At 51.6% G+C, this 26587-nt stretch overlaps 1 protein-coding gene across 1 annotated transcript; it reads left to right on the forward strand.

Annotated features, from left to right (window-relative positions):
• Positions 1-441: 441 nt before the first annotated feature.
• On the forward strand, positions 442-16254 carry LOC144950863 (uncharacterized). The gene is made up of 10 exons (XM_078881009.1): positions 442-544; positions 1978-2287; positions 3091-4243; positions 5726-5998; positions 8453-8596; positions 9378-9605; positions 10755-10827; positions 11400-11517; positions 13124-13239; positions 14041-16254. The coding sequence occupies exons 2-10, from the start codon at positions 2017-2019 to the stop codon at positions 14140-14142; spliced, it is 2478 nt and encodes an 825-aa protein (XP_078737135.1). The 5' UTR covers positions 442-544; positions 1978-2016; the 3' UTR covers positions 14143-16254.
• The last annotated feature ends 10333 nt before the right edge of the window (positions 16255-26587 follow it).

Consider the following 26587-nt stretch of genomic DNA (forward strand, 5'->3'; position numbering starts at 1 on the left):
ATGTCATTTTAAAACGATATACACGTTGCTAAATTTGAGAGACAAGACACGGAGACACATAGACAGACACATAAGCAGAGAGAGATAACACAGAGACACACAGAGAGAGACACACATATGCACACGGAGAAACAACGCCTCTGTGTCGAGGCCTTACATTTATACGTTTTTTATTCCAACAATATTTGACGACATGCTTCGAAAATCGAAACTGTGACGCATCGATCTTCAACTAATTATGAAGCAAAAATAACAAAAGCAACGATGTTACGATAACGTGGTTTAGTAACCGTCGCCTTGGGAACGAAGAGGCTTCCCGAATACATAGTCCGGACAAGCGCGTGCCGTGCGCCGATTGGACGAACAGCGCCCCACGTGATCCGCAACTCCTCCCCCCTGCCGCCCACCCACCCGGCGCTTCCACTTATATAGAGTGGGAAATCCAAACGGCTCCTTGTCGGCGTTAAGTTGTCGCTTGGAATCGCGAGCGGGCCGCGTCAAAAGCGGCGCTTTGAGAGCGCCGAGCCGCGATTCCAACCTCGAGGTGAGCGCTCCGCGTGGCGATGTACAGCCGAGCGCGGTTGGGCGAATATCCGTTGTGTAAAAAGAAGGTTTTTTTAAAAAAAAACTAAAAATTGCCTCTGCCTCGACTAGCCGCCGCGGGCTGGGTAGGCCCGAAAATCAAAGTCTGATTAAAATGTTTTAACTACTCCGTACTTTAACTTAATGCGCATAATTACTTCGTGTGTGTAATGGCAAAAACGAAGCTTGTCGGTATCGGGTAGTAATAGCTAAATGCACTTTTAAAGCAACACTTTTAGTTAGCGTTGTCCGTCCACCGCATCTCCGTTGGGCACGGGTTTGGCCACGTACGGTGCGAAAGAAGTCCACCATGCGTGTGTACGTCTCGACCAGGGGCGAAGGAACATTTTTTGTATCTGCCAAGGGCCATTTGGATATTGATAACATCATTCGTGGGCCATACAAAATGATCAACTTAAAAATTAGTCCGTAAAATGTGGTCAAACATTTAATGAACTCGCCCCTAATGCGATGGGCTGGAACAGCTTCTCTTTAGCGAGGCGTGTGATGGTAGCTGGTGTTGATGATGTTGCTGCTACTCGCAACTGCTTTTCCAGGTTTGCTCCGAGATTGATTGCACTCGTTCCCTACCCGTACCCTACCCGAAATGAGTGACGGTTACTCACCAGTGACTCACGGCCTACCCGTACCCGGCCGCACCAGGGTCGCAAACGGGTACCCGTACCCGGCTGGGTACGGGTAGCCGGGTATCGGGTAGGGTACGGGTATCGGGTACCCGGTTGCGACCTCTGGGTCACAGCAATCGGCGACCGCGTCGGAACATCATCAGGCCTGTGGCGCACATCTTCGTAAATGGAGTGTTAAAGACGCCACGCCACAGTCGTATGCGATTGTGGCCACGCAAACCAAACTATGGACCGCGCCGTAGAGTATACCACTGTCGTCTTTGTGGTGCCCTAAACCAACAAGAGGATTCGCAAAACTACACGGCCTCTCTCTGCGTTGGCAATCCGGCGTTGACTGTGGCACTGGCAGCAAAAGAGCGTGGTCGCAAGTCGGTGATGACCTCTTGAACTTGACGCCTTGACCTCTGCCCCAGGTGCAGCAGCAGTAGCCATCGAGCAAAGACGGTCGCCACCGCATCGCGCGGCGTTTTCAGATTCGCTTCTGCGGCCGCCTGGAACGCTCAAACTTCCGATATTAGAAAGCCACTTTTAAATCATCATCTCGATTGACAAACTAATTTCTTTACAACTTATTGTTGTGTTTAGTTTGTTGTCCTTTCCCTGCACTTCGATTAGAGCTGTTGGCTACGTCCGGTGCGAAAGAAGTTCAACCTTCGTCCATGCGTCGCTGCGAGATCTGGCATCGAGAGACAGCAGTCGCAAGTCGGTGATAACCTCTCGAACTTGATGCCTTGGCCTGTACCCCCAGGTGCAGTATCGGCAGCAGCAGCAGCCGTCGATAGCGGCCATGGGGCAGCAGTATGTGAAGCCGGCATCTTCGGCACGACACACCACGCTGAGCGGCCACCGCTACGGGCGCCGGCACGCGTACGTTGGCTTCCGGCCCGAGCGGGCAGCCCCCGACGCCGAGACGGCAACACCAGCGTCGCCTCATCCGCCGCCGCCGCCGTCACCGCCCCGTGACGGGATCTCTGCATCTCCCGCCGCCACCACCGCCACCACCACCGCCACCACCGCCACCACTGCGTCGCACGTGAGACGAGGGCGCGACGAGTCAGGTGCGCTGTGTTTCTGAGTGTGCGAAAGGAAAGGCAGGTGGAGGGGAATTTGGGTGGTGCACGTGAAGGGAATTTTCAAACGTGGACTTTTTTCGAATCGGTGCATGTGAAATTTGCATACGAACAATTTTCCATTGCAGGAGGTAGGGTTCTAATGATGAATAATTGTAATGTTTTAATTTGATAAACAAAAATACAAATATTAAAATAACTACCACATGGCCCCGTACAGGAATCTAACCCGTGCCCTGTGCGTTATTAGCACCACGCTTTAACCAAGTGAGCTAACCAGCCGGCAACACGCTCTATCTAGGCCCTGTATATCACTCGGCAACATAAAATAAAATTAAGAAAAAAATTCCAAAATCGGCGCCAGGGTTTAACGGAGGGTAAAATGCAGGTCCTTTGCGAGCGGGAACATGAAAGCTTTTGTGGGGAGGGGAGGGGAGGATGAGGGGTAAGATAACTATCATAATGGGGGGTAGAGAGGGAGCTGGAAAAGGGTGGGGAGCAGGGGGGGGGAGAAGGTTTAATAGATGGTAAAAATATAAGGTGCATCCCTCGGGTAAAGGTGACTCGGTGCCCACGTGACTGCGAACACGTCGGCAATAAACTGATTACTCTAACAATCATTAAAAGAGAAGGCGCATTCTTTGTTTTCACCCCCATTCTGCGTAGATAAACAGTGTATGATGTTTATATTGCTCAATCAACACGTATTTTTGATTGTTTTTGTTTTATTGGGGCCACCCCCTTGCCCCCACGAGCCCAGATAATGGAACCACGACCATGTTTGCCGACAGATCTGCGGGGTCGCTGCTACGCCGGCGAGCATCCTCGCGGTCAATACGACAGCGACGAAGATTGCGAGCTCGCCGTTAACAAGCGGGAGCCTACTCGACGCTCCACTCGCAGCAGAGTCGCGAGGGATGGAGCTACCGCCGCTGCTGCTGCTTCTGCAGGCGCAGCTGCTGCCGTTACTGGTGGCGCTATCCCGAAAGTCCGAGAGAAATGTAGCAAGCGCAGCAGATCTTCAAACGAAGACAGCAGCAGCGGTTGTGACGTTTCTGGTTTCAGGTCGATGTTTGAGGCGGCTGTTGCTGCTGCCGCCGCCGCTCCCGCCACAGCTGCTGCTTCGGAGGAACGTCCGGAGAAAGAAGCGGGAAGTGGCAGCGAAGCGGGACGCAGCTTCCAGCAAACAAGACAAGGTGCTGGTGAAGCAAGAAGCGGCCGAGAAGCGAGACGCGCCAGAGAGAAGGGGGGTTTCAGGGAAACCAGAAGCTGTATGGAAGCAAGAAGCAGCAGCAGGGATCCAAGGGACGGCAGAGTTGGGAGAAGCAGCGGTGGACGAATTGGAGGCACAAAGAAAGAGAGAAACGTCCGAGAATCGAGAAGCAGCAGCAGAGAGGAAAGACATAGCAACGGGGAAGCGAGATGCAGAATCGGAAACGCGAGCACTGTTGGGGGAATCGTAAGCGGCAGTAGCAGAGGAGAGATATTTGTTGGCGATGGACAACGCTGCAAGATGAAGATGAGTACTAGGGCAGCAAGAAGCAGCAGTAGGGAAACGAGAAGCAGGAGCAGAGAAGTCAACATAAGCAGGAAAAAGAGAAGCAATGCAAAACCAAGAGGCAGCAGCAGAATAGCAAGAGGCGGCGAGGAAGCGACAAGCAGCAGGGGAGAACGAAGCAGTGGGGATGATGAAAGCAGCGGGGAAGCGGGGAGTAGTAATGGGAAAGCAAGAAGCAGAGGAAAAGCGAGAAGCTGCAGGAAAAAGAGAAACTTTGAAGGAATCGGAAGCATTGGAGAAACGAGAAGCAGTCGTGGAGAAGCCAGAAGCGGCCATGGTGAAGCAAGAAGCGGAGGGGCTGCCGACAGGGACGGATCGGCATCCATCTTGTTGTCCCTGCTCACTCCGTGGGCTCGGATGTCGCCCGAGTCGGACAGAGACAACAGGTGAACACGAGCACACATCAACGTCACACGCACACGTCACACGCATACGTCAACGTCACACGCACACGGCGCACGCACACATCAACGGCACACGTCACACGCACACGGCACATGCACACATCAACGTCACACGTCACACGGCACACGCACACGGCACACGCACACGGCACACGCACACGGCACACGCACACGGCACACGCACACGGCACACGCACACGGCACACGCACACGGCACATGCACACGGCACACGCACACGGCACACGCACACATCAACGGCACACACGGCACACACGGCACACACGGCACACACGGCACACACGGCACACGCACACATCAACGGCACACGCACACGGCACACGCACACGGCACACGGCACACGCACACGGCACACGGCACACGGCACACGGCACACGGCACACGCACACGGCACACGCACACGGCACACGCACACGGCACACGGCACACGGCACACGGCACACGCACACGGCACACGCACACGGCACACGCACACGGCACACGCACACGGCACACGCACACGGCACACGCACACGGCACACGGCACACGCACACGGCACACGCACACGGCACACGCACACGGCACACGCACACGGCACACGCACACGGCACACGCACACGGCACACGCACACGGCACACGCACACGGCACACGCACACGGCACACGGCACACGCACACGGCACACGCACACGGCACACGCACACATCAACGTCACACGCACACATCAACGTCACACGCACACATCAACGTCACACGCACACATCAACGTCACACGCACACATCAACGTCACACGCACACATCAACGGCACACGCACACATCAACGGCACACGCACACATCAACGGCACACATCAACGGCACACGCACACGCACACGGCACACGCACACGGCACACGCACACGGCACACGCACACATCAACGTCACACATCAACGTCACACATACACGGCACACATCAACGTCACACGCACACGGCACACGCACTCGCACACCACAAACGAGTAGATTAACAGTGCTTTGTTTCTGAAACGTCGTGAGAATTTAATGTTATTATGTTTTATTTTTATTATTTTATAATTTCCCTTCTATGTGACTTTACCGAAAGAACCAAGAATATAGATTAACAGTGTTTGTCTTTGTGCTGCTGTTGGGAACGGTAGTGTAGAGGCTCGCGCGCTGCGCTATGAACCCGGCAATCCAGGTTCGATTCCCACTCGCAGCCAACACCAGTGACAATTGGGCCACCCCTAGGTCGACTTGGCCTCAATTCAGTACCTGGTGCGGTGTTAGAAACATTGCCACTGGGGAGACAAAGGCGGTCGGGCGTGGCGCTGGCAACCCACCTCCTCGTGTGCCATACCAGCCTTCGTAGGTGCGACTGCTAACAGCACTTGCCCCAACAGTCTGTTGCAAGCTATACGCGGGATCTTTGTGTGCGTGTGTCGCTGTGTCGCTTCATCGCACAGTGGAGTGGAGGATGGCGACAGGCGCGACTCGGACAACTCGAGCTGGGAGACGTTCTCCCTCTCGGATCAGCGGGTCCCCTTCATCAGCGGCAACATTAGCAGCAGCAGCAGCAACAGCATCTCCTACATGGACTACGACTACGATGACGACGATGATATCATCGAACAGGGCCACATCATCATGGATGACTTGGATGACTTTGATGATGATGATGACGACTACGATAACAACTTGGCTCTCTTGCTCGCGATCGACCGTTACCTCCGTGCTTTGTACGTTCACGCGGTCGCAATATTTATTCATTCTGGAGGAATCCGATGAGCTATGAAGCTCTTTTTTTAAATCCTTTATATTAAGTTCGCGTGCTTGCTTGCTTGCTTGCGTGCTTGCGTGCTTGCGTGCTTGCTTGCTTGCTTAGGACCGTGCAAATCTTTCGGTCGTTTTTTAACCCACTTCCCGTGATCCAATCGAGCTGACATTTTCCACACAGGCTCGTTGTGCCAGACAATTATTGTTCGTGAAAAAAAATTCCCAAAATTTTACACTTTTTAGGCAAAAAAAAATTATTTTACATATATTCAAATAGAACGCATTCATGGCTTTGGCTGAACGTCAGAGTGTAAGAGCCCAGAGCGTAACCCCTCCACAGGCCGTGGCGGAGTAGCGCAGTTGGTAGCGCCCTCGCTTCCCATGCCAAAGGTCGCGGGATCGATCCCCGCGTCCTCCACAGGCGAATATATTTTTAAATCCTTTATATTAAGTTCACTTGCTTGCTTGCTTGCGTGCTTGCTTGCTTGCTTACGACCTTGCAAATCTTTCGGTCGTTTTTTAACCCACTTCCCGTGATCCAATCGAGCTGACATTTTCCACACAGACTCGTTGTGCGTGACAATTGATTTTCGTGAAAATTTTTCTCCAAAATTTTACACTGTTTAGGGAAATTTTTAAAAATATTTAATTACCAATTGCTTAATGCTGGCAGACAATCATCTGACCCATAGGTGGCAGCCATCTAAAGCCAGAGGACGAGAGGACTCTAGCCGCCACGCATATAAAGGATTTAGAGTGAAAAACTTTGTTTTTACGGGTTAGTTTTTATTACTGACACTAAGCCCGCACCGCAGAGTCCCTGTGTTTGGAAACCCTGAGGCCGAGTTTTCGTTTACACCCTGCACTCACACACTCCCCTTACACACACTCGCCCGACACTCGCACACAGTTAGCCTGCACTCGCTCACGCTACACTCACCTTACACTCACGCACTCACCCTACACACTCGCACTACACTCGCACTACACTCACACTACACTCACCCTACACTCACACACCCTACACACTCACACTACACTCACACTACACTCACACTACACGCACTCACCCTACACACTCACCCTACACACTCACCCTACACACTCACCCTACACACTCACCCTACACACTCAACCTACACACACTCACCCTACACACACTCACCCTACACACACTCACCCTACACACACTCACCCTACACACACTCACCCTACACACACTCACCCTACACACACTCACCCTACACACACTCACCCTACACACACTCACCCTACACACACTCACCCTACACACACTCACTCACCCTACACACACACACACACCCTACACACACACTCACCCTACACTCACCCTACACGCACCCTACACGCACTCACCCTACACGCACTCACCCTACGCACTCACCCTACGCACTCACCCTACGCACTCACCCTACACTCACACTACACACTCACACTACGCACTCACACTACACACTCACACTACACACTCACACTACACTCACCCTACACACTCACCCTACACACACTCACACACTCACCCTACACTCGCACAGACACACCCTACACACACCATATACACACACTCACCCTACAATCACACCCTACACACACACCCTACACACACCCTACACACATACTCACCCTACACACACTCACCCTTCACTCACACTGACCCTTCACTCACAAACACACTCGCCTTACACACACTCTTACACTACACTCACAAACACTGACCCTACACTCAAACACACTCACCCTGCACTCGCTCACACACTCACCCTGCACTCGCTCACACACTCACCCTGCACTCGCTCGCACACTCACCCTACTGTTACTTACCTGTAGTTAATCCAGGTTCTCAAGCAAGTTGAACATATATTAATGTATGCGTGCACACAACACCATGAATATTCACGAGATTGCCGCGTACAATATACTTCATCATCACGAGGCCTTCTTTGCCAGTACCAAAATATACTAACAGGGTTTTTCCCCTTTTTTCTGGCAACAAAACTGACACCTTTTGCAAGGAATCATGCTTACATTAACCACAATACTTGCAGTCAAATGCAAACAAAAAACAATACTCTGATAATTTATGCATTGTCCTTGAAACTGATTGGTCCACACCAGAGGCAGCTTTTCTTAGAGCCTAGTCTCAAATGGTCCTCGACCAGATGACGCCAAAAGGCGCACAGTTCAAAGACAACGCACTATCAGAGTAATGAGAGCTCGGGGTGAGCATCTACATCACGAGGCTTCCTTTGCGTTGTTTTTGGCGTAAAGTTTTGTCCAGAGACGCGGCCCGCGCCAGCGTCGGTGGCCGCCTCTTTTACCCTTGTAAACCGCACGCGTGCGCATTACTCGCGCATCTCTCACGCGTCTCTCACGCGTCTGTGTTGTTCATCCTCAAGGCAACCCCTGTTCCTGCACATGTCGAGTGTTGACGGCTCCTTGGAGGAGCTCTTCAATGGCGACGACGAGTCGGAGGGAGAAACCACGTCCGTTAACGACGCCTCCTTCATCGACGTCGGCGCCCTCGCCGAAGAAGCCTTGAGGTAGGAGATTTTTTTTCTGATGCTTTTGCGCCCGCCCCGTCTGCACGTACGCGCGCGCACGTGCGTTGAACGTCTTTCGCCAAACGTACGTAGCCAACCGTGGTAATCGGAGGTGCCAGGATCTTGCCGAGGAAAAGCCTCACCTAGATTTGAAGCTTTCGTGACTGCAAGGATTCATACTCTTAGGTGTTTTCGGTAAAGTCACGTAGGTAAAAATAAATAATAAAAATACATAATGAAAATAAAAGTATAAAATAAATAATAAACATAAATAATAAACATATTGGAAATCACAAATAGAAATAAAATATTAAATCACGACGTTTCGGAGGCAACACAAGTCTCCGTCATCAGGTGGGACCGTCACAGCTGAATTTACTGTATTAAGTGCAGTGTATTTATTATTATTTATATTATTTGTATTATTTATTTTATTTATTTTTATTGTTTATTTTTACCTACGTGACTTTACCGAAAAACTCTAAGAGTAAAAAAGTCTCACCATTTGTTGGGAGGATCTCGCGTTGGGGTGCTTGGCCAGTTACATCGTTGGCATCACGTGGGACAAATTCGGATTTCCCGGAGAAAACCCATGCCGTGTGTGGGGATGATCTGGTGGACTGGCAATTCCACGGTCCCATCATTTTAACAGGCCGAATGACCATATTAAATCCAGAGACTAGGCAACGTCACTCAATCTGTGCAGGCCGTCTTGTCGCCAATGACGCCGAATTAAAACCCGGCACCCCCCCCACCCCTCCACCGTCTCTCTCCCGCTCAGGAATCTCCTGCAGCGGCCGCCACCGTGGGTGCTGCGTGAAGAGGAGCTGCGCTTGAGCGGCGACGACGGTGACGACGAAGGCGATGGTGGTGGCGCCGACGATGATGATGATGATGATGATGCTGATGACGGTCACGGTGATGACGATGATGCCTCAGAGGGGGAGACCTTTTTCTTCAATTCCGCAGACACGGCAATGGCCACCAACGAGTTTGTGTCCGACTTCAGGTGAGAGATTTGTATTTTTCTAACGTGCAGCAAATGATTCGTTTAATATCCGGCACCCATGAGGAATGGTGGGTGCCGTTTAATCAAATATATGACGGTTATCGGAGAGTGAAACTCATTGTTCACCAAAATTAAACTGTTGAACTGTTAACAGTTTGTGAGATTTCCCTACTATTTCTATTCAAGAATCAATTGCATAATTTCTAGTGTCTGCCGCGGACATTTAATCTCATTTAATGGTAAAATGGATGTTAGAATAAACTATTCAGCTAAACTATTTTGTGTTACCAGGTAAGTCCCACTGAGATAGGTAGCCCTTTTCAGAAGCGACTTGGCTATCGCAAATGACAGCTCGGCGAAATGGCTCATCATCGTGATCACGCGGGAAATGTTCAGCCGAATGGTCGATCGCGTGACGTCGATTCCAAATGTGGAAGGGGGGAAATAAAACCGGAGGACCCAGAGAAAAATCCACGCGACCACGGGGAGAGAAAGAGAGAGACACGCAAACTCCTAATATACATCCATAATAGAGTTTTTTTGGTTACCTATCGTGTGGAGATTTAAAGCAGCCAAAGACTCTAAACCCGGAGAAAAATCCACACGACCAGCGAAAGAGAGACACGCAGACTCCAAATATACAGCAGGCATCAGGGTCGCGATTGAACCCACGACCTCCTGTATTCCAGGCGAGGTAGTTAACATCTCGTCCCTGTGTCACCAAATTTTCCAAGTACATAAAACTTTTCAAGAAGGGAACTAAGCCTACGTAATATAAGACGTAATGTAATCTTTTACAGTTGTAGAGCATTCTTAGTTGATTGTAGAGAAGCAGTCTTATAGTAAAGTATACAGTAGTAAACAATGCGTTCGTGTGCATGTGAGGAGCGGTGGTGCATTGGTTAGCACACTGCGCTACGAACCCGGCGACCCGAATTCGATTCCCGCTCGCTATCTAAATAGGTCCTGAGCCTCCCCTAGGTCGACTCGGCCTCAAATGAGTACCTGGTGCGGCATGCAGTAAACATCGCTACTTGGGGACCAAGGCGGCCGGGCGTGGTGCTGGCCACCCACCCCCCCGTGTGCCACAGTGCCAGCCATCATACGTGCTCCTTGCTATAATAGCACTTGCCTTTGTGCTCATTTCAGTCTGGAAGCCGAGGTCTTCAACCCGGGACGTTTTCTTCTCTTGCCTTTGGAAGATCGGCTGTCTGCCGTTGAGGTAAGCACACACGCGTGGGTTGGGTTTTCTCCCGGAAGATCCAGTCTTCTGCCATGTGTAAGCGCTCATTGATTGGCCATTAACACCCTTAAGCCTCTCCCGGTCCGAGACGTCTTGCAACTTGCGGATGGTGGGGGGGGGGGGTCCCGTTCACCGCTGAATCTCGGAACGCGCAAGTGGTTCAGCCTTCGTTTTATTTATAGAGGTGTAGCGCCGTTGTACAATGTCCTACGATAGCTGGCGCCAAACTGTGCCACGCGCCCTCCCCCATGGCCTTGTGGGAGCCTCAAAAATTCCGATAACCCATCTGGCGACCCGAGTTCGATTCCTGCCTCACGGCCCTCACCAGTGACGATTAATTGAACCGGTCCTGGTGTTCCCCCTTGGTCGACCCTGATACAGTGTGCAAACATCACCACAGGGGAGACAGGGGGCCGGGCGTGGTGCTGGCGACCCACACCCCGTTCGTGTGCCGTGCTGGCCTTCGTAGGTGCTCGCTAAGGGCACTTTCCCCGACAGTCTGTTAAGGCTATTCTGAGGGTTCTTTGTTTTTATTGTCGTTGTCCACGCAGAGTGCCATTGCTAACCTGCATGCCCTCATCGACAACGTCTATGGGATTCAAGTCCAGCCTACCCCGGCCTCCAGCGCGCTCATATCGAGTCTGCCTGTCTTCTTCATCAATGACAACGGTATCTGCCACCAACCACACTCCCCACGTTGTTGTTGTTGTCCTTCCCCGCACCTCCGATTTGCACGGTTGGCTCCATACGGTGCGAAAGTAGTTTAACATACACACCAATACCCGCCATTTGCCACGAGTGACGGTGACGTCACAACGGCGCCTGTGCCAAGCCAGGTGCACTTTTAGGTCACGTGAAGTGTCGAAGGCTCACTGACAGGAGGTCACGGAGCAGACCCAGGTGCCATGGGTTGGCTGACCGAGATGACCGGTAGATGCACCAGCTGTACCTCCTACTGTGCCAATTTGCTGCATTTCATCCGCCCGGCGCGCCGCTCGTTGTTGTGAGCGTCGCTCCTCTGCCCTCAGTTGTTGAAGAACGACTGCCCAGTAGCGTCTTTCACGAGCCTCCTTCATATGTACATACACACCCACACACTCGCCCACACACTCACCCCTGCACCTCTGATTAGCACGGTTGGCTACTTACGGTGCGAAATAAGTTCAACATTCACACTGCACATAGACTAACGCTGCCCATAGACTCAAAACTGCACCATAGACTCAACACTACCCATAGACTCAATACTGCACCATAGGCTCAACACTGCCCATAGACTCAACACTGCACATAAGACTAACACTGCCCATAGACTCAAAACTGCACCATAGACTCAACACTACCCATAGACTCAACACTGCACCATAGGCTCAACACTGCCCATAGACTCAATACTGCCCATAGACTCAGCGCTGCCCACAGACTCAACGCTGCCCACAGACTCAACGCTGCCCACAGACTCAACGCTGCCCACAGACTCAACACTACCCATAGACTCAACACTACCCATAGACTCAACGCTGCACCATAGACTCAACACTACCCATAGACTCAACGCTGCACCATAGACTCAACACTGCCCATAGACTCAACGTTACCCATAGACTCAACACTACCCATAGACTCAACGCTGCCCACAGACTCAACACTACCCATAGACTCAACACTACCCATAGACTCAACACTACCCATAGACTCAACGCTACCCACAAACTCAACACTACCCACAGACTCAACACTGCACCATAGACTCAACACTACCCACAGACTCAACACTACCCATAGACTCAACACTGCCCATAGACTCAACGCTGCCCACAGACTCAACACTGTTTCACCGATTAGCACGGTTGGCTACGTACGATGCGACAATCAATCCATTCATCATCATTCACTGTCATCAATTTTCGCTTTTACCGAATTCATGCATCATCACAGATGTTCCCCCCATTGCTTCCTCTCATCTATTGTATTCACCTCATCTCCACCAATTCTATTTCTATGTACCTTCTTAATTCTCTGTAAAGTGCCCCGGTTAAGACGCTATTTAAATTCCGCCAAGATAAGAAAGTGAAACGAGAGGGCGGATTATCACTGACACTGGACGGACGAATTCCTGCGCGGGGAGCGATCCCGCCGTGCCGCGCGAGTGGACGGTGAGCGGTGAGACGCGTTGGGAACGCGCCCGTTGGAGAAGTTTGTCAACGCTTCGACGAAGTCTGCCCGTGGATTGACTTGTTGCTGCTGCTGTTTTGTCTCCTACCCAACAAACCAGTATTGGAGCAGATCTGCACCATTTGCTGCAGCGAGTTTGTGCGCACAGATCAAGCCACCACGTTGCCCTGCCGCCATCTCTTCCACACGTCCTGCATCGAGCAGTGGCTCAAGAAGGTAGCCTTGCACAAACTCTGTTTTAGTTTTTTATATTAATAGATACTTGAGTGATTCCATTGCAACAATCGTAACAGGGAGCGTGTGTACATGTATGTGTGTGAGTTGAACTTCTTTCGCACAGTACATAGCCAACTGTGCTAAATCGGAGGTGCGGGACAAGTTCAACAAACTAAAACACAAAGCAGTTGTTAAAGAAATGAGTCGTCAGTCTAGAAGATTTAAAAATACACAGCTCCCAGCAGCTGCCAAATATCGAAAGGAAGAGCGTTCCAGACGGCCGCAGAAGCGCATCTGAAAGCGCGGCGCGATGATGCGGTGGCCACCGTCTTTGCGTGATGGCTTTTGCTGAGATCTTTGTTTTGAATCACTTGAGAGACCGCTCGGGACTTAAAGCCCATGCACATACACTCGCGAAATACCCCGTGGGGATTTTCACTTCAAAATGTTGCAAGCTTGAAACTCCTCATCAGGGGTAATCGCGGCCCATCGTCTCTCACTGGTAGATAAAATAAGCACTGCTGTTTTGGAAACCAAGAGTTGATGTTTGAGCAATGGAAAAATTGCCCCCCCCCCCCCCCCAGCCGTCATAGAAATGTGGAATTCCCACCGCCGGAATCGTGTTGAAGTTGAGCGCTGCCCTTGTGAGCGCTGCCCTTGTGAGCGCTGCCCTTGTGAGCGTTGCCCTTGGCTTGCGTCAGCATAGAGCGGCCTCGATACTTGGGAGTTGCCCATGATGAGTTGCTTCCCCGGGTGAGGGTGGTTCATTTTTGCTGCGCTCCTCTTCCCCTCCCTCGGCAGTCTGCCACGTGCCCCGTGTGCCGTTACCACCTGGAGGAGGAGGCTGCCGGGTCAACGCCGTCCCCTGCGCCACATTACAGAGGATCGGGTCAAAGGTTGTGACCCCCCCCCCCCACGACCCGTACCCCATCTCCGTTCTGTCCACAAACTGTCGTGTTCCCATCACCGCGAGCTCGCCCGCTCACTCACCCACTCGCTCATTCTATCAACTAAACTACAGTAGAAACTAAACACAACTATTTTAGCAGGTCAGGCCCACTCAGCTTTGTGGCTCTTTTTCAGAAACGACCTGGCCACAAATGATAGCTGAACGCGAAGCGGCTTATCACGTGGGACATTTATAGCAGCCAATTACTCCAAACGCGTGACGTTGATTCTCCTCGCACACTCTTAACCTAACCCAGAAGAAAAGCCAAAATATAATAACTTTATCGGTACAGATGCTCCCACAAGGCCATGCGGGGAGGGCGTGAGGCACAGTGTTGCCGCCAGCTATCGTAGAGTGCGGCGGTCGTGTCGCTACAGTTCTCTGCGGTGAGTAACAACGTCTTAAAAAATAAAACCCGACGCTATGCCTCTAAGTAAAATTAGCGCTGAATCGTTTGCGCGTTTCCAAGATTCAGCGGTGAAGCGGGGACACCCCACCCTGCAACTTGCAGTCATCTGGGCCACGGGAGAGGGGTTCACCCACAGCACTCACCCACAGCACTCGCCCACAGCACTCGCCTGTCCCTTCACTCACCTTCTCACTCTCGCATGCCCTACACTCGCATGCACTCGCTCAAACCCTCGCGCACCAACGCATGCTCTCTCTCACACACACACACACGCACGCGTATTAGCGCTCGCTTGAGTGCTCGCGCACACATTGCCACGCCGACTGGCGTGCAACTGACTTGCGTATAACATCCACTCGCTCATCGCCCCCAAGCGGATAAAACGGCGGGGGATTAATAAAACGAGCACATCTTGTGTGCGGAGCTTGCGTTTATCAATCAAACTTTATTTAATGCAGCGCGCGCCCCCTTCGCGATAAAGCAACCACAACGCTTTACATGTACCACTGCAACATAATAATTAAAGGTACACAAACTTTTTAACATTTATTCACGATTCTAAATGTATGAAAGGGATTATAAAATACATTAAGTAAATTTTTTATTGAGTTAATTTGTTTGTTCCCTGTATCAGATGTTGTTCATGATGCATTCCACTTGAACACAACGTCGATCAGCACCCTGCCCCTTGAACACCCTACACGCCTCACCATGCCCATTCTACTCGCTGCACCACGAAACCCTACACACTGCACCATGAACACGCTCCATGCTGCACCACGAAACCCTACACACTGCACCACGAACACCTTACTCCCTGCACAATAAACACCCGACGATCTGCAAAAACTGGACTGCCAATGTTGATACTCGGACTACGAACCCGCCCTGGTCCTCGTCATAGGAGCGTAGAATTTCCGGCGTTTGATTTGGGGGATTCCGACGGACCGTTATCCCAACGCAAACCGTTGGCTTTGTTGGCGCGTGGGAATTATTTTTGATGCACTGCCGTTCGTGTAAGATGCATCCACCTTGCAAATCCAAGACCATGGCGTACAAAAATACGATTGTGAAATGGTCACTTGTTTTTTTGAATGTCTTGTATATAATTAATGTAAGAACGCCCTGTATAGTTTTGTGTTTATACCTTTGCCAAATTTTGCCACAACGGCGTAGCTGTGTGCAACGTGACGAAACAAAATCGATTGTTTGGCGGAAGACGTGAAGTTTCGCTTGCCCGATTTGCTCGAGGCTTCAAAAAGTGAACGGAATACTTTTGTGTTTTCAAACGCGTGCACGTGATTTGCTTGTATGTTTTGACTTTTGGAGTGTCCACTGGCCAGAGGTCGCCCGGCTTGCAGTTCCAAGTCGATATCTCACGCGGCGCTGGTCAGCTGCCTAATCGTCCATTCGGGGTCGACTTAAAGCGAGTGGCACGTTACGTGGGTTGTCAACGGCGGATGGACAGCCACGCGGGACGACCCCTTGCCAAAAGAAATTCCCTTGGGGTTTTCCCGCCGCTGGCTCGTGGTGGCCACGTGGAGGTGAATTCCACTCCGTTCTCACTGCTGCAGTGCGACGTTGGCTGCTGCGCTGGTGTGATGATTGTATTATAATTGTTGAGAACAAATAAAGCACTTTTTTATCTGGTGCCACACTTGTCTGTCCATTGCGTGCATTCTACTGCTGCACACGTTTTCGCGTTCGGAGCTGTACAGCCCTCGGGTCCGTACGTCGTCACGAATGTCCGACGTTTCGCCCCCGCAAGCTGGGTGGGGGGGGGGAGGCTTCTTTGGGAACTACCACGTTTTTTTTTTTCTTCGGTGGCAAAATCGTATCTTGGAATCCCAGCAGCATGTGCGTCAAATGTCGAGCAAGGCGACGTCGCCGCTGTCGCTGGCGTTCCGCGTGTGGCTTCGTAACGAAATGAGCGCAGAGTTAAAAGGGTGGCGTCGTCCTGACGCGCGCCAGCGCGCTGCGATTCCAATGACGCCGTTGCCGATAGAAAGAGAGACGCCTTCGTGCGCGGATTTATAAACTCCTCTGCACGCAACGCTTGGCCGACTCGGTGGGGGCTTTGGTCACGTTACGTCGCCTGGTATGGAGGAGGTCGTGGGCTCGAACTCAACCCCCAACGCCTGCTGCTGCTGTATATTTGGAGTTTGCGCGTTCTCTCTTTCCCGGTGGTGCGTTTAGAGTAATTTTGCTGCTATAAATTTCCCACCGATGTCAAGCCGCTTTATTGAGCGATCATTTTTGATGGCCAGGTCGCTTCTGAACAAGAACGACGTAGTTTGTGTGTGTCCTTGCCCCCCCCCTCCGATTAGCACGATTTGGCTACATAACGTGGAGCAAAAGAAGTCCAACATAGACACATACAAAACACAACATACACACAACGCACATAAGCAATTGCAGGGCTGCACATTCAGAATCAGAATCTTTATCAGAATCTTTGGACTGGAGGAATCCGATGAGCTACAGAGCTCTCTTTTTTTTTTCCCACGGAAAAAAAATCCACGTGACCACCGGGAGAGAGAGAGACACACAAACTCCAAATATACAGCAACAGCTGGCATTCTCAGGGTCGGGATCGAACCCACGACCTCCTGTACACCAGGCGAGGTAGTTAACATCTCCTAGCGCCAGCTCGCTGCGAGGAACCCAACGCAGAAGATCCCCGGGGGTTTGAGCTCTCACGAAGCGGCCTCATGGTCCAACCCCTCAACCCACATCACCCACTGCCCACACCGTGGCAGCAGCAGCAGCAAGTGCGGGCGGGCTGATGATGATGCACGAGTGGAGCGTCGGCTAAAGCTCGCCGACAACAGCGCGGAAACCCGCGCACCGATGAGTTGCCCTCGGCAGAAAAATAAAAGAAAACTTTTTAAAAAACCACGGGCAAGACGAACCCCGCGTGTCATCGTCCGTGGACCGCACGAAGACGCCGGACGAGGGACGGAGAGGACGGCGCCGGCCGCGAGTCCCCGGCGTGGAGGCTGACTCGGCCCGTCCACCGTACGCATATGTCTGATATATAGTTGCGTGCGTAAGAAACAACCTAATATATCAAACATATCACACGGGGGACGTGCGGTGCTTTTTGTTTCTGGGGGGCCGGTGGGGGGGGTTGTGATGTTTCGCTTCCTCGTGCGTCACCCACCCCCTCTCCACCCCTCCGTCTCGCTCGCTCGCTTCTCCAATTCCTCTGGAACAGAATCGCGGTCCTGCAAACAAGCGACCCAAAGGTCACATCATCGTCATCATCATCATCGTCGTCGTCGTCACATCGCACACATCATCATCGTCGTCATCGTCACACAACATCATCACCATCACGAGTCTCGCGCCCACACTCTATGGAGGCGCTGCGGTGGCTAGGAGATGTTAACTACCTCGCCTGGTGTACAGGAGGTCGTGGGTTCGATCTCGAACCTGACGCCTGCTGTTGTATATTTGGCGTTCGCGTGTCTCTCTCTCTCTCCCCGTGGTCGCGTGGTTTTTTGTCTCCGTGTCCTGCATCGCCACGCGTGTAGCCGGTGTGGCTGCTGCAGAGTTCTTACACGTTGACGAGAAGCCGAAACTTCGTCGCGCTTTCGTTTGTTGTGGCCAGAGTCGCTTCTGAAGAAATAGCTACATACCAGCTCAGTGCGGGGCCTTAACCTGGTGAAATTAAACTAGTTTAGTTTAACACGTAGGCTTTCGCGATCGATAGCATCCATAATATAGGTTTTGGCTGCGCGCCTGATGATGCTCGTTGTAATTACTGGCGAAACGTCGTACTCAGATTGTAAATGTTGTGGCTTGGCTCTCCAACGCACCGGTTAGTGCTGTGCTAGTGACACGTTCTGTTGACAACCCTTACTAATCAGCTGTGTCGGGTGGTGGCCGGTTTAACGACACATTCATATCATTTACGCGACCTAAGCCAACATTTTTTATTTAAAAAATGTGTTTAGTTTTAATAGTTTAATCTTGATTTGAAGCTTTCGTGACTGCACGAATCCATACCCTTAGGTTCTTTCGGTAAAGTCACGTGGGTATAGAAACGATTCTTTGTATGGAGTTCATGTCGCGTGATGAATCACCAAGAGGCGAGAGGCAATCCTACCCCGTGGAACAGCGCACGGAGGAGGCGGCTCGGCGGGGTGGGATCGTTCGTTGTCTTCGCGATGCGTTCCCCGGTGGAGAGAGGTTGTGGTTGTGGTGGTTGTGGTGGTGGTGGTTGTGGTGGTTGTGGTGGTGGTGGACTTCCCTGGAGAAAAGTCGCACGCGCGCGCAACAAGGAAGGGCGGACAACACTGAAACACTCCACAGCAGAGAGGTGATTGCAAAACATCAACAACAACAACAAGCTACCTGCTGTGCTGTCGCCCCACTGACGAAGCCTTCCTCCTGCCTTATAAGTCGGCATCAAACATCATCGTCGTCATCATCACCTTCATCACCACCCTCATCATTGTCATCATCATCGTCGTCATCATCACCACCCTCATCATCGTCATCATCACCTTCATCATCATCACCACCCTCATCATCACCTTCATCATCACCACCCTCATCGTCATCATCATCATCGTCATCATTACCACCCTCATCATCGTCATCATCATCATCACCTTCATCATCATCATCACCTTCATCATCATCACCACCTTCATCATCATCATCTTCATCACCACCTTCATCATCATTATCATCATCACCACCTTCATCATCTTCATCACCACCTTCATCATCGTCATCATCATCATCACCTTCATCATCATCACCTTCATCGTCATCATCATCACCACCCTCATCGTCGTCGTCACCACTCCGATGCTCACGGACGCGACACATCAAGTCAACAGCTGATGCCATCGAAAGCATCAAAGGCGACGTTCCCCCGTGTAGCCTGTAACAGACTCGAGGGGCAAGTGCTGTTAGCGAGTAGCAGCACCTGTGAAGGGGGTGGGTGGACAGCACCACGCCCAGCCGCCTTTGTCTCCCCAGTGGCGATGTTTACACGCCTCACCACGTACTCATTTGAGGCTGAGCCGACCTAGACGAAGCCCAGGACCAGTTTACATAATCGTCACTGGTGCTGGTGTGTGTGCCAGTATGTGAGTGTGGCAGTGTGTGAGTGTGTGCCAGTGTGTGAGTGTGTGTGAGTGTGTGCCAGTGTGTGCGTGAGTGTGAGTGTGTGCCAGTGTGTGAGTGTGTGCCAGTGTGTGAGTATGTGAGTGTGATTATGTGAGTGTGTGCCAGTGTGTGAGTGTGTGCCAGTGTGTGAGTGTGTGTGCCAGTGTGTGCCAGTGTGAGTGTGTGTGAGAGTGTGTGCCAGTATGTGAGTGTGTGCCAGTGTGTGAGTATGTGAGTGTGTGATTATGTGAGTGTGTGCCAGTGTGTGAGTGTGCCAGTGTGTGAGTGTGTGTGAGTGTGTGCCAGTGTGTGAGTGTGTGCCAGTGTGTGTGTGTGCGTGTGTGTGAGTGTGTGCCAGTGTGTGAGTGTGTGCCAGTGTGTGAGTGTGTGTGAGTGTGTGCCAGTGTGTGAGTGTGTGCCAGTGTGTGTGTGTGCGTGTGTGTGAGTGTGTGCGTGTGTGTGCGTGTGCCAGTGTGTGCCAGTGTGTGCGTGAGTGAGTGTTTGTGTGGGGAGCGGTCGTGTAGTGGTTAGTGCGCTGCGAATCCGGGAGTCCCGAATTCGATTCCCGGGGGTGTGGTTGGCACCACACCACGCTGGGTGTCACGTGGTGTGCATGTCACCACACCAGGGCTGGGTGTCACGTGGTGTGCGCGTGCGTCGTCTCTTCATCACTTTCATATTTCGAGTGTCCGCCCCGAGGGGGGCCCGGGCAGCCCGCGCTCGTCACGAGGTGCTGGGCGTCACATGCTGTGCCCTGGCTGCGGTGTCTCACAATGAGCCCCCTTTGTGACACGGATGGAATTGGCTGTGGTGATGAACCAACCCCCCCCCCACCCCCCAACTTGTCATATGAGGGGTGGCAGTGCGGTTTACACCACAACAGCAACAACAATCGCTGCTTCTGTTCCCGCTGTGTGTCGGTGGCTGCCCCGTGGGGCGATGCGTGAGCGACGTGAACGTGAAGGGGAACACTGCGCTCCGTGGATAAACGAACGGAGTGGGGACGGACGGACAGGGGGGGGGCAGGGGGGGGGGGGAGATGCCACTGCTAGGAGGCGAGAGGTGAACGTGAGCGGTCGAGACTTTTGTTTAAACTTTTTATCTTCTTGGTTCTTTCGGTAAAGTCACGTAGAAGGGAAGTAATACAATAATAAAAATAAAACATGACAAAAAGTCACGTAGAAGGGAAGTAATAAAATAATAAAAATAAAACATTATTTTATTATGTTTTATTTTTATTATTTGATTATGTCCCTTCTACGTGACTATACCGAAAGAACCAAGAAGATGAATCCCTGCAGTCACGAAAGCTTTAAATCGAAATTTAAACTTAATATTTTATATTTCACCAGGCGTCAGGCCTCCACCGAGCTGCTACTTGGCGCTTTTTCAGGAGCGACCCCAGCTATCTAAAATGATGGCTTGCCGAAGTGGGCCCATCATCACTATCACCGTCACGTGGGGATGTACAGCAGCAGCCAAACACTCTAAACGCCACGACTTTCTAAATGTGGAGGGGGGAAATATCGGAGGACTTGGAGAAAAACCCACGCGATCACGGGGAGAGAGAGAGAAACGCAAACTCCAAATATAAAGCAGCAGGCGTCAGGGTCAGAATAGAACCCACGACCTCCTGTGTACCAGGCGAGGTAGTGAACATCTCCTAGCCACCGTGATGATGATGATGGGAGAGAGAGACACGCAAACTACAAATACACAGCAGCAGGCGTCAGGGTCGGGATCGAACCCACGACCTCCTGCACACCAGGCGAGGTAGTTAACATCTCCTTGCCACGGTAGGGCCCCTGACTCTGCCCCCAAAGATCGAGAGGCTACAATAGCAGGAAGGAGACCCCCCCCCCCCCCCCACGATTGTAATGAGTTGGAGTCACGATGGATTTGCAATCTGGAGCTCGCCGGTTCGATTCCAATATCTCCTGGCGCGGCATTCGACACGATGGGGGGGGGGGAGCGAGATGTTAACTAACCGAAAGAACCAAAGAATAATTCCTGCAGTCACGAAAGCTCCAAAAATTAAGATTAAAGCACAGCAAGTTGGCACAGTATAGGGGACAGGTGGTGCATCAGCCAGTCATCTCAGTCAGTTGACCCGTGTCACCTGGGTCTGCCCCGTGACCTCCTGTCAGCGGGCGTTCGACACTTCACGTGGCCTCAATGTGCACATAGCCTGGCACAGGCGTCGTGGTGACGTCACCGCCACTTAGTGGCGAATGGCGGTTGTTGTTGTTGCGTGTGTGTGCGTGTGTGCGTGCGTGTATGTGCGTGTTTGCGTGTGACCTGTATTTCGACACGCTGAAACTGCAGTGCCCCGGATAAATGCTTATACACACACACATACCCAGCTGCGATAGAAATTGAACACTCTAATCACAAACATACACGTGTGTGTGTGTGTTTGTGATTAGAGTGTTCAATTTGTATCGCAGCTAACCTACTTGCTGCACTGCCCTACTTCCGACAACCACGCGACAACACGGACTCGCCGACGGCGGTGAATCCGTCATACCTCCCGGGGGAGAAGTACCAACTCGCCACATATGAGATGGGAGTTCTCAAGTTCCATCTACTTGCTGTGCTACCAATTCGCCGGCTTTCTTTCGCCCGTCGGCTTTGCTCAGATGCGACACGGCCGTCATGATCCCCCTTGAGAAAGGCCACGAAGCCCAGCGGTGACAATTCCACGTTCCTCTGGCGGGATCCGATCACTGTGGAATTTCTGCACCAGTTTAGCAAAGGAATGTACCCACCCAGAGATACCCTTGAAGATGCTGGCTTTGTCACATCAGAACGATGCTCGTTTTACGCAGCCCATAGAGAACATGATGATGATGATCTTCTTGGTTCTTTCGGTAAAGTCACGTAGAAGGGAAGTTATAAAATAATAAAAATAAAACATAATAAAATAATTCAGACGCTGTCTCCCCGACAGACCTGGTCTTCACCTGAGGACGGATGCTTGCGTTGTGGCCGAAACGTCGTGAGAATTATTTTATTATGTTTTATTTTTATTATTTTATTACTTCACTTCTGCGTGACTTTACCGAAAGAACCAAGAAGATGAATCCCTGCAGTCACGAAAGCTTTAAATCGAAAGATGATGATGATGTTTTGATCAACTTTAAAGCGTTTATCAGCCGTTTAATAATTACTAAACACAAATAGCGTTCTCTCTCGATTACAAGGTTCTCTGGAAAGTAAGACGCACCCCCCGGCGTCAACAAGGTTGTGTAAATATCGTCACACGCACACACAACACGCACATCGACACCGCGTTGCGCCCAAACGCACCGCGACAACTTTCGCTTCGAATACAGAGGCGGTGATAAAAAAGCGTCTTATAACAGGGTATTAAGTGTCGCAACGGTTGCAAAGATGATCAGCAGTTCTATTGCTAGATCCATCATCATCTTACTGGGGGAGGGGGGTAAAATAAGTACCGTCTGATTGGCAACATCATCATCTAATTCTAGATTTGAAGCTTTCGTGACTGCAAGGAATCATCTTCTTAGGTTTTTTCGGTAAAGTCACGTAGAAAGTAAAATAAAATAAAAACAAAAATCACGACGTTTCGGAGGCAACACAAGTCTCCGTCATCAGGTGGGACCGTCATAGCCAGATTAGCTGTATCAAGTGAGGCAATGATTCAAGATGTAATGATCTTTTTTTATTTTATTTTACTTTCTACGTGACTTTACCGAAAAAACCTAAGAAGAACATCATCATCATCGGCTGTCTGGTGGTATAAAATAAGTGCCACCTCATCATCATCTCTCTAGGGGTGGCTAAAGCGAGCGCCAGCTGACTCAATAACACGGCTGAAAAGTTGAGAATCATGAAACTTTATTATTCATCCTGTAGGAGGAATCCGATGAGCTATGAAGCTCTTTCTCTCTCGCACACATGTCCAGTAAGGGGCACGGGGCTCAGAAATTGACGTGGATGCTGCAACTCACCTCGTGGAGCCGTTTCGCACGGAGGTCAGTCAGAGCCACGGGGTCATCAGGAGCCACGCGGTCGCTCAGAGCCACGCGGTCTGGGACGGGACCCCCTTTGCGTTCGACAAAGACAACCGCGTGGGACACGGTGAGACGTGGGGGGGCTGACGGATCTGTCCACCGCACGGTGAAAAGCAAAGCGCCTCGCCTCGTCTCGCCGTTCACTTGGCACGGCGGTGGGGGAGGGAGGGGGGGGGAGATAAAACAAGCAAAGAGTCAAACCTCACAATCACTAGCGGCGCTAAATGAGAGAAATACTTTGGTTGTAATTGATGGGATAAAGAGGGTAAGTTTAAATCTTACTGAATAGACTAAAGAAATAAACGCGCACATATAGAGGAGAATGTCACTTGTTTGTACGAATAAAACCGACTGCACGCGTTAAAAAATAACTTTTTTAAATGAAACATTGTTTGTGATTTTGATGAGATGGATGGTCAAGGATGGAAGTGCATTGTGCGCTGTGCCAATGAGTTCAGTAGCACCTCGTGTCGCATCAAGAAGGCAGGGGCGAATTGACAAAATCACACAAACACACACACGGGTCTGTCATCAACACACTCCTCTGTCTCTATCTCCATCACCCACTGATCTCTCTCCATCACCCACTGATCTCTCTCCATCACACACTGATCTCTCTCCATCACCCACTGATCTCTCTCCATCACCCACTGATCTCTCTCCATCACACACTGATCTCTCTCCATCACCCACTGATCTCTCTCCATCACCCACCACTATCTCTCTCCATCACCCACTGATCTCTCTCCATCACCCACTGATCTTTCTCCATCACCCACCACTATCTCTCTCCATCACCCACTGATCTTTCTCCATCACCCACCACTATCTCTCTCCATCACCCACTGATCTTTCTCCATCACCCACCACTATCTCTCTCCATCACAAACTGATCTCGCTCCCTCCCATCACAACCTCCTCTCCCGTCTCTCTCCATCCCACCCTCCCGTCAGTCGCTTTTTTATACAAAATCCCGGCTCCCTGAGCCCCCCCACCCCGCCCACCAGTGCCTCCACACCACAGCCCCCCCGTCAAAGACAAAGATGCCCCGTATAGCCTCAACCAGACTGTTGGGGCAAGTGCTGTTAGCGAGCAGCACCTATGAAGGCCGGAATTGCACGCGAGGGGGTGGGTGGCCAGCACCACGCCCGCCCGCCTTTGTCTCCCCAGTGGCGATGTTCACACACCGCGCCGGGTACTCATTCGAGGCTGAGTCCACCTAGGGGAGGCCCAAGACCGGTTCAGAAAATCGTCACTGATGTTGGTGGCCGTGAGCGGGAATTGAACTTGGGACGTCGGGTTCGTAGCGCAGAGCGCTAACCGCGACACTGCAGCACCCTGAGCACACACACACACAGTCCACACTCGCACACACACACTGACTGACCCTCGTAAACAGACACATTGACATGAACTCACACACACACTGACATGACCTCACACACACACTGACACTAACTCTCACACGCACACACTGTCATCACCATCAAATACACACCCTCACGGACACACTGACCCTCGCAAACACACACACTGACATGAACTCACAGACGAAGACACATACACCCACACACACCTCCACAATCACACACACACACTCTGACTCGAACGTACACACAGACACAAATTCACACCAACATAAACACTCACACTCACCCCACCAAACTCACTCACACCCACCCCACCAAAGTCACTCACACTCACCCCACAAAACTCACTCACACTCACCCCACCACACTCACTCACACTCACCTCCACCAAACTCACTCACACTCACTCACACTCACTCACACTCACCCCCACCACACTCACTCACACTCACTCACACTCACTCACACTCACCCCCACCACACTCACTCACACTCACCCCACCAAACTCACTCACACTCACCCCACCAAACTCACTCACACTTACCCCACCACACTCACCCCACCAAACTCACTCACACTCACCCCACCAAACTCACTCACACTCACCCCACCAAACGCTCACACTCACCCACACAACTAACACACTCACTGGAATCACAGTCACACACACACACCACTCACACTGCAGTTCATGACAACACTCACTCTACACACACACAGAATCACCCCCACCAAACCCACACACACTCATCCTCTACTCACCCTATTCTCACACTCACCCTACACTCACACTCACCCTACACTCACACTACTCTCACACTCACCCTACTCTCACACTCACCCTACTCTCACACTCACCCTACTCTCACACTCACCCCACACACCCTCACCCCACACACACTCACCCCACACAAAAAAGATAAAGATCCCCCATATAGCCTTAACAGACTGTAGGGGCAAGTGCTGTTAGCGAGCACCTATGAAGGCCGGAACGGTACACGATTCGGTGGGTGGCCAGCACCACGCCCGACCGCCTTTGTCTCCCTAGCGGCGATGTTTACACACCGCATCAGGTACTCATTTGAGGCTGAGTCGACCTAGGGGAGGCCCAGGACCGGTTCAGATAATCGTCACTGGTGTTTGCCGTGAGCGTGAATCGAACCCGGGTCGCCAGGTTCGTAGTGCAGCGCGCTAACCGCTACACTACCGCTCCCCCACACACTCACCCCACACACTCAACCCACACACTCACTCCCACACACTCACCCCCCACACACTCACCCCCACACACTCACCCCTACAAACTCACAAAGTCACCCCCCACGAAACTCAGCCAGAGTCACCCCGAGGCTCTGTTCGTCACGTGATGGCAACTCGCTGATGCGCTCTCTAAATCGCTCTAATTAATTTGCACGTATTGATCTGCCGTGACGCTGTGGTGAGCATCCAGCGTGACCC

The sequence above is a fragment of the Lampetra fluviatilis genome, chromosome 59 (genome assembly GCF_964198595.1).
Source record: "Lampetra fluviatilis chromosome 59, kcLamFluv1.1, whole genome shotgun sequence".
NCBI classification, from domain to species: domain Eukaryota; kingdom Metazoa; phylum Chordata; class Hyperoartia; order Petromyzontiformes; family Petromyzontidae; genus Lampetra; species Lampetra fluviatilis.

Bases quoted from the DNA above. Each gene is read 5' to 3' on its own strand.
- LOC144950863 (XM_078881009.1), top strand. From the start codon at position 2,017: ATGGGGCAGCAGTATGTGAAGCCGGCATCTTCGGCACGACACACCACG. The intron at 5,999-8,452 runs GTACGTTCACGC...TTCATCCTCAAG, and splicing joins GACCGTTACCTCCGTGCTTT to GCAACCCCTGTTCCTGCACA. The intron at 8,597-9,377 runs GTAGGAGATTTT...TCTCCCGCTCAG, and splicing joins CTCGCCGAAGAAGCCTTGAG to GAATCTCCTGCAGCGGCCGC.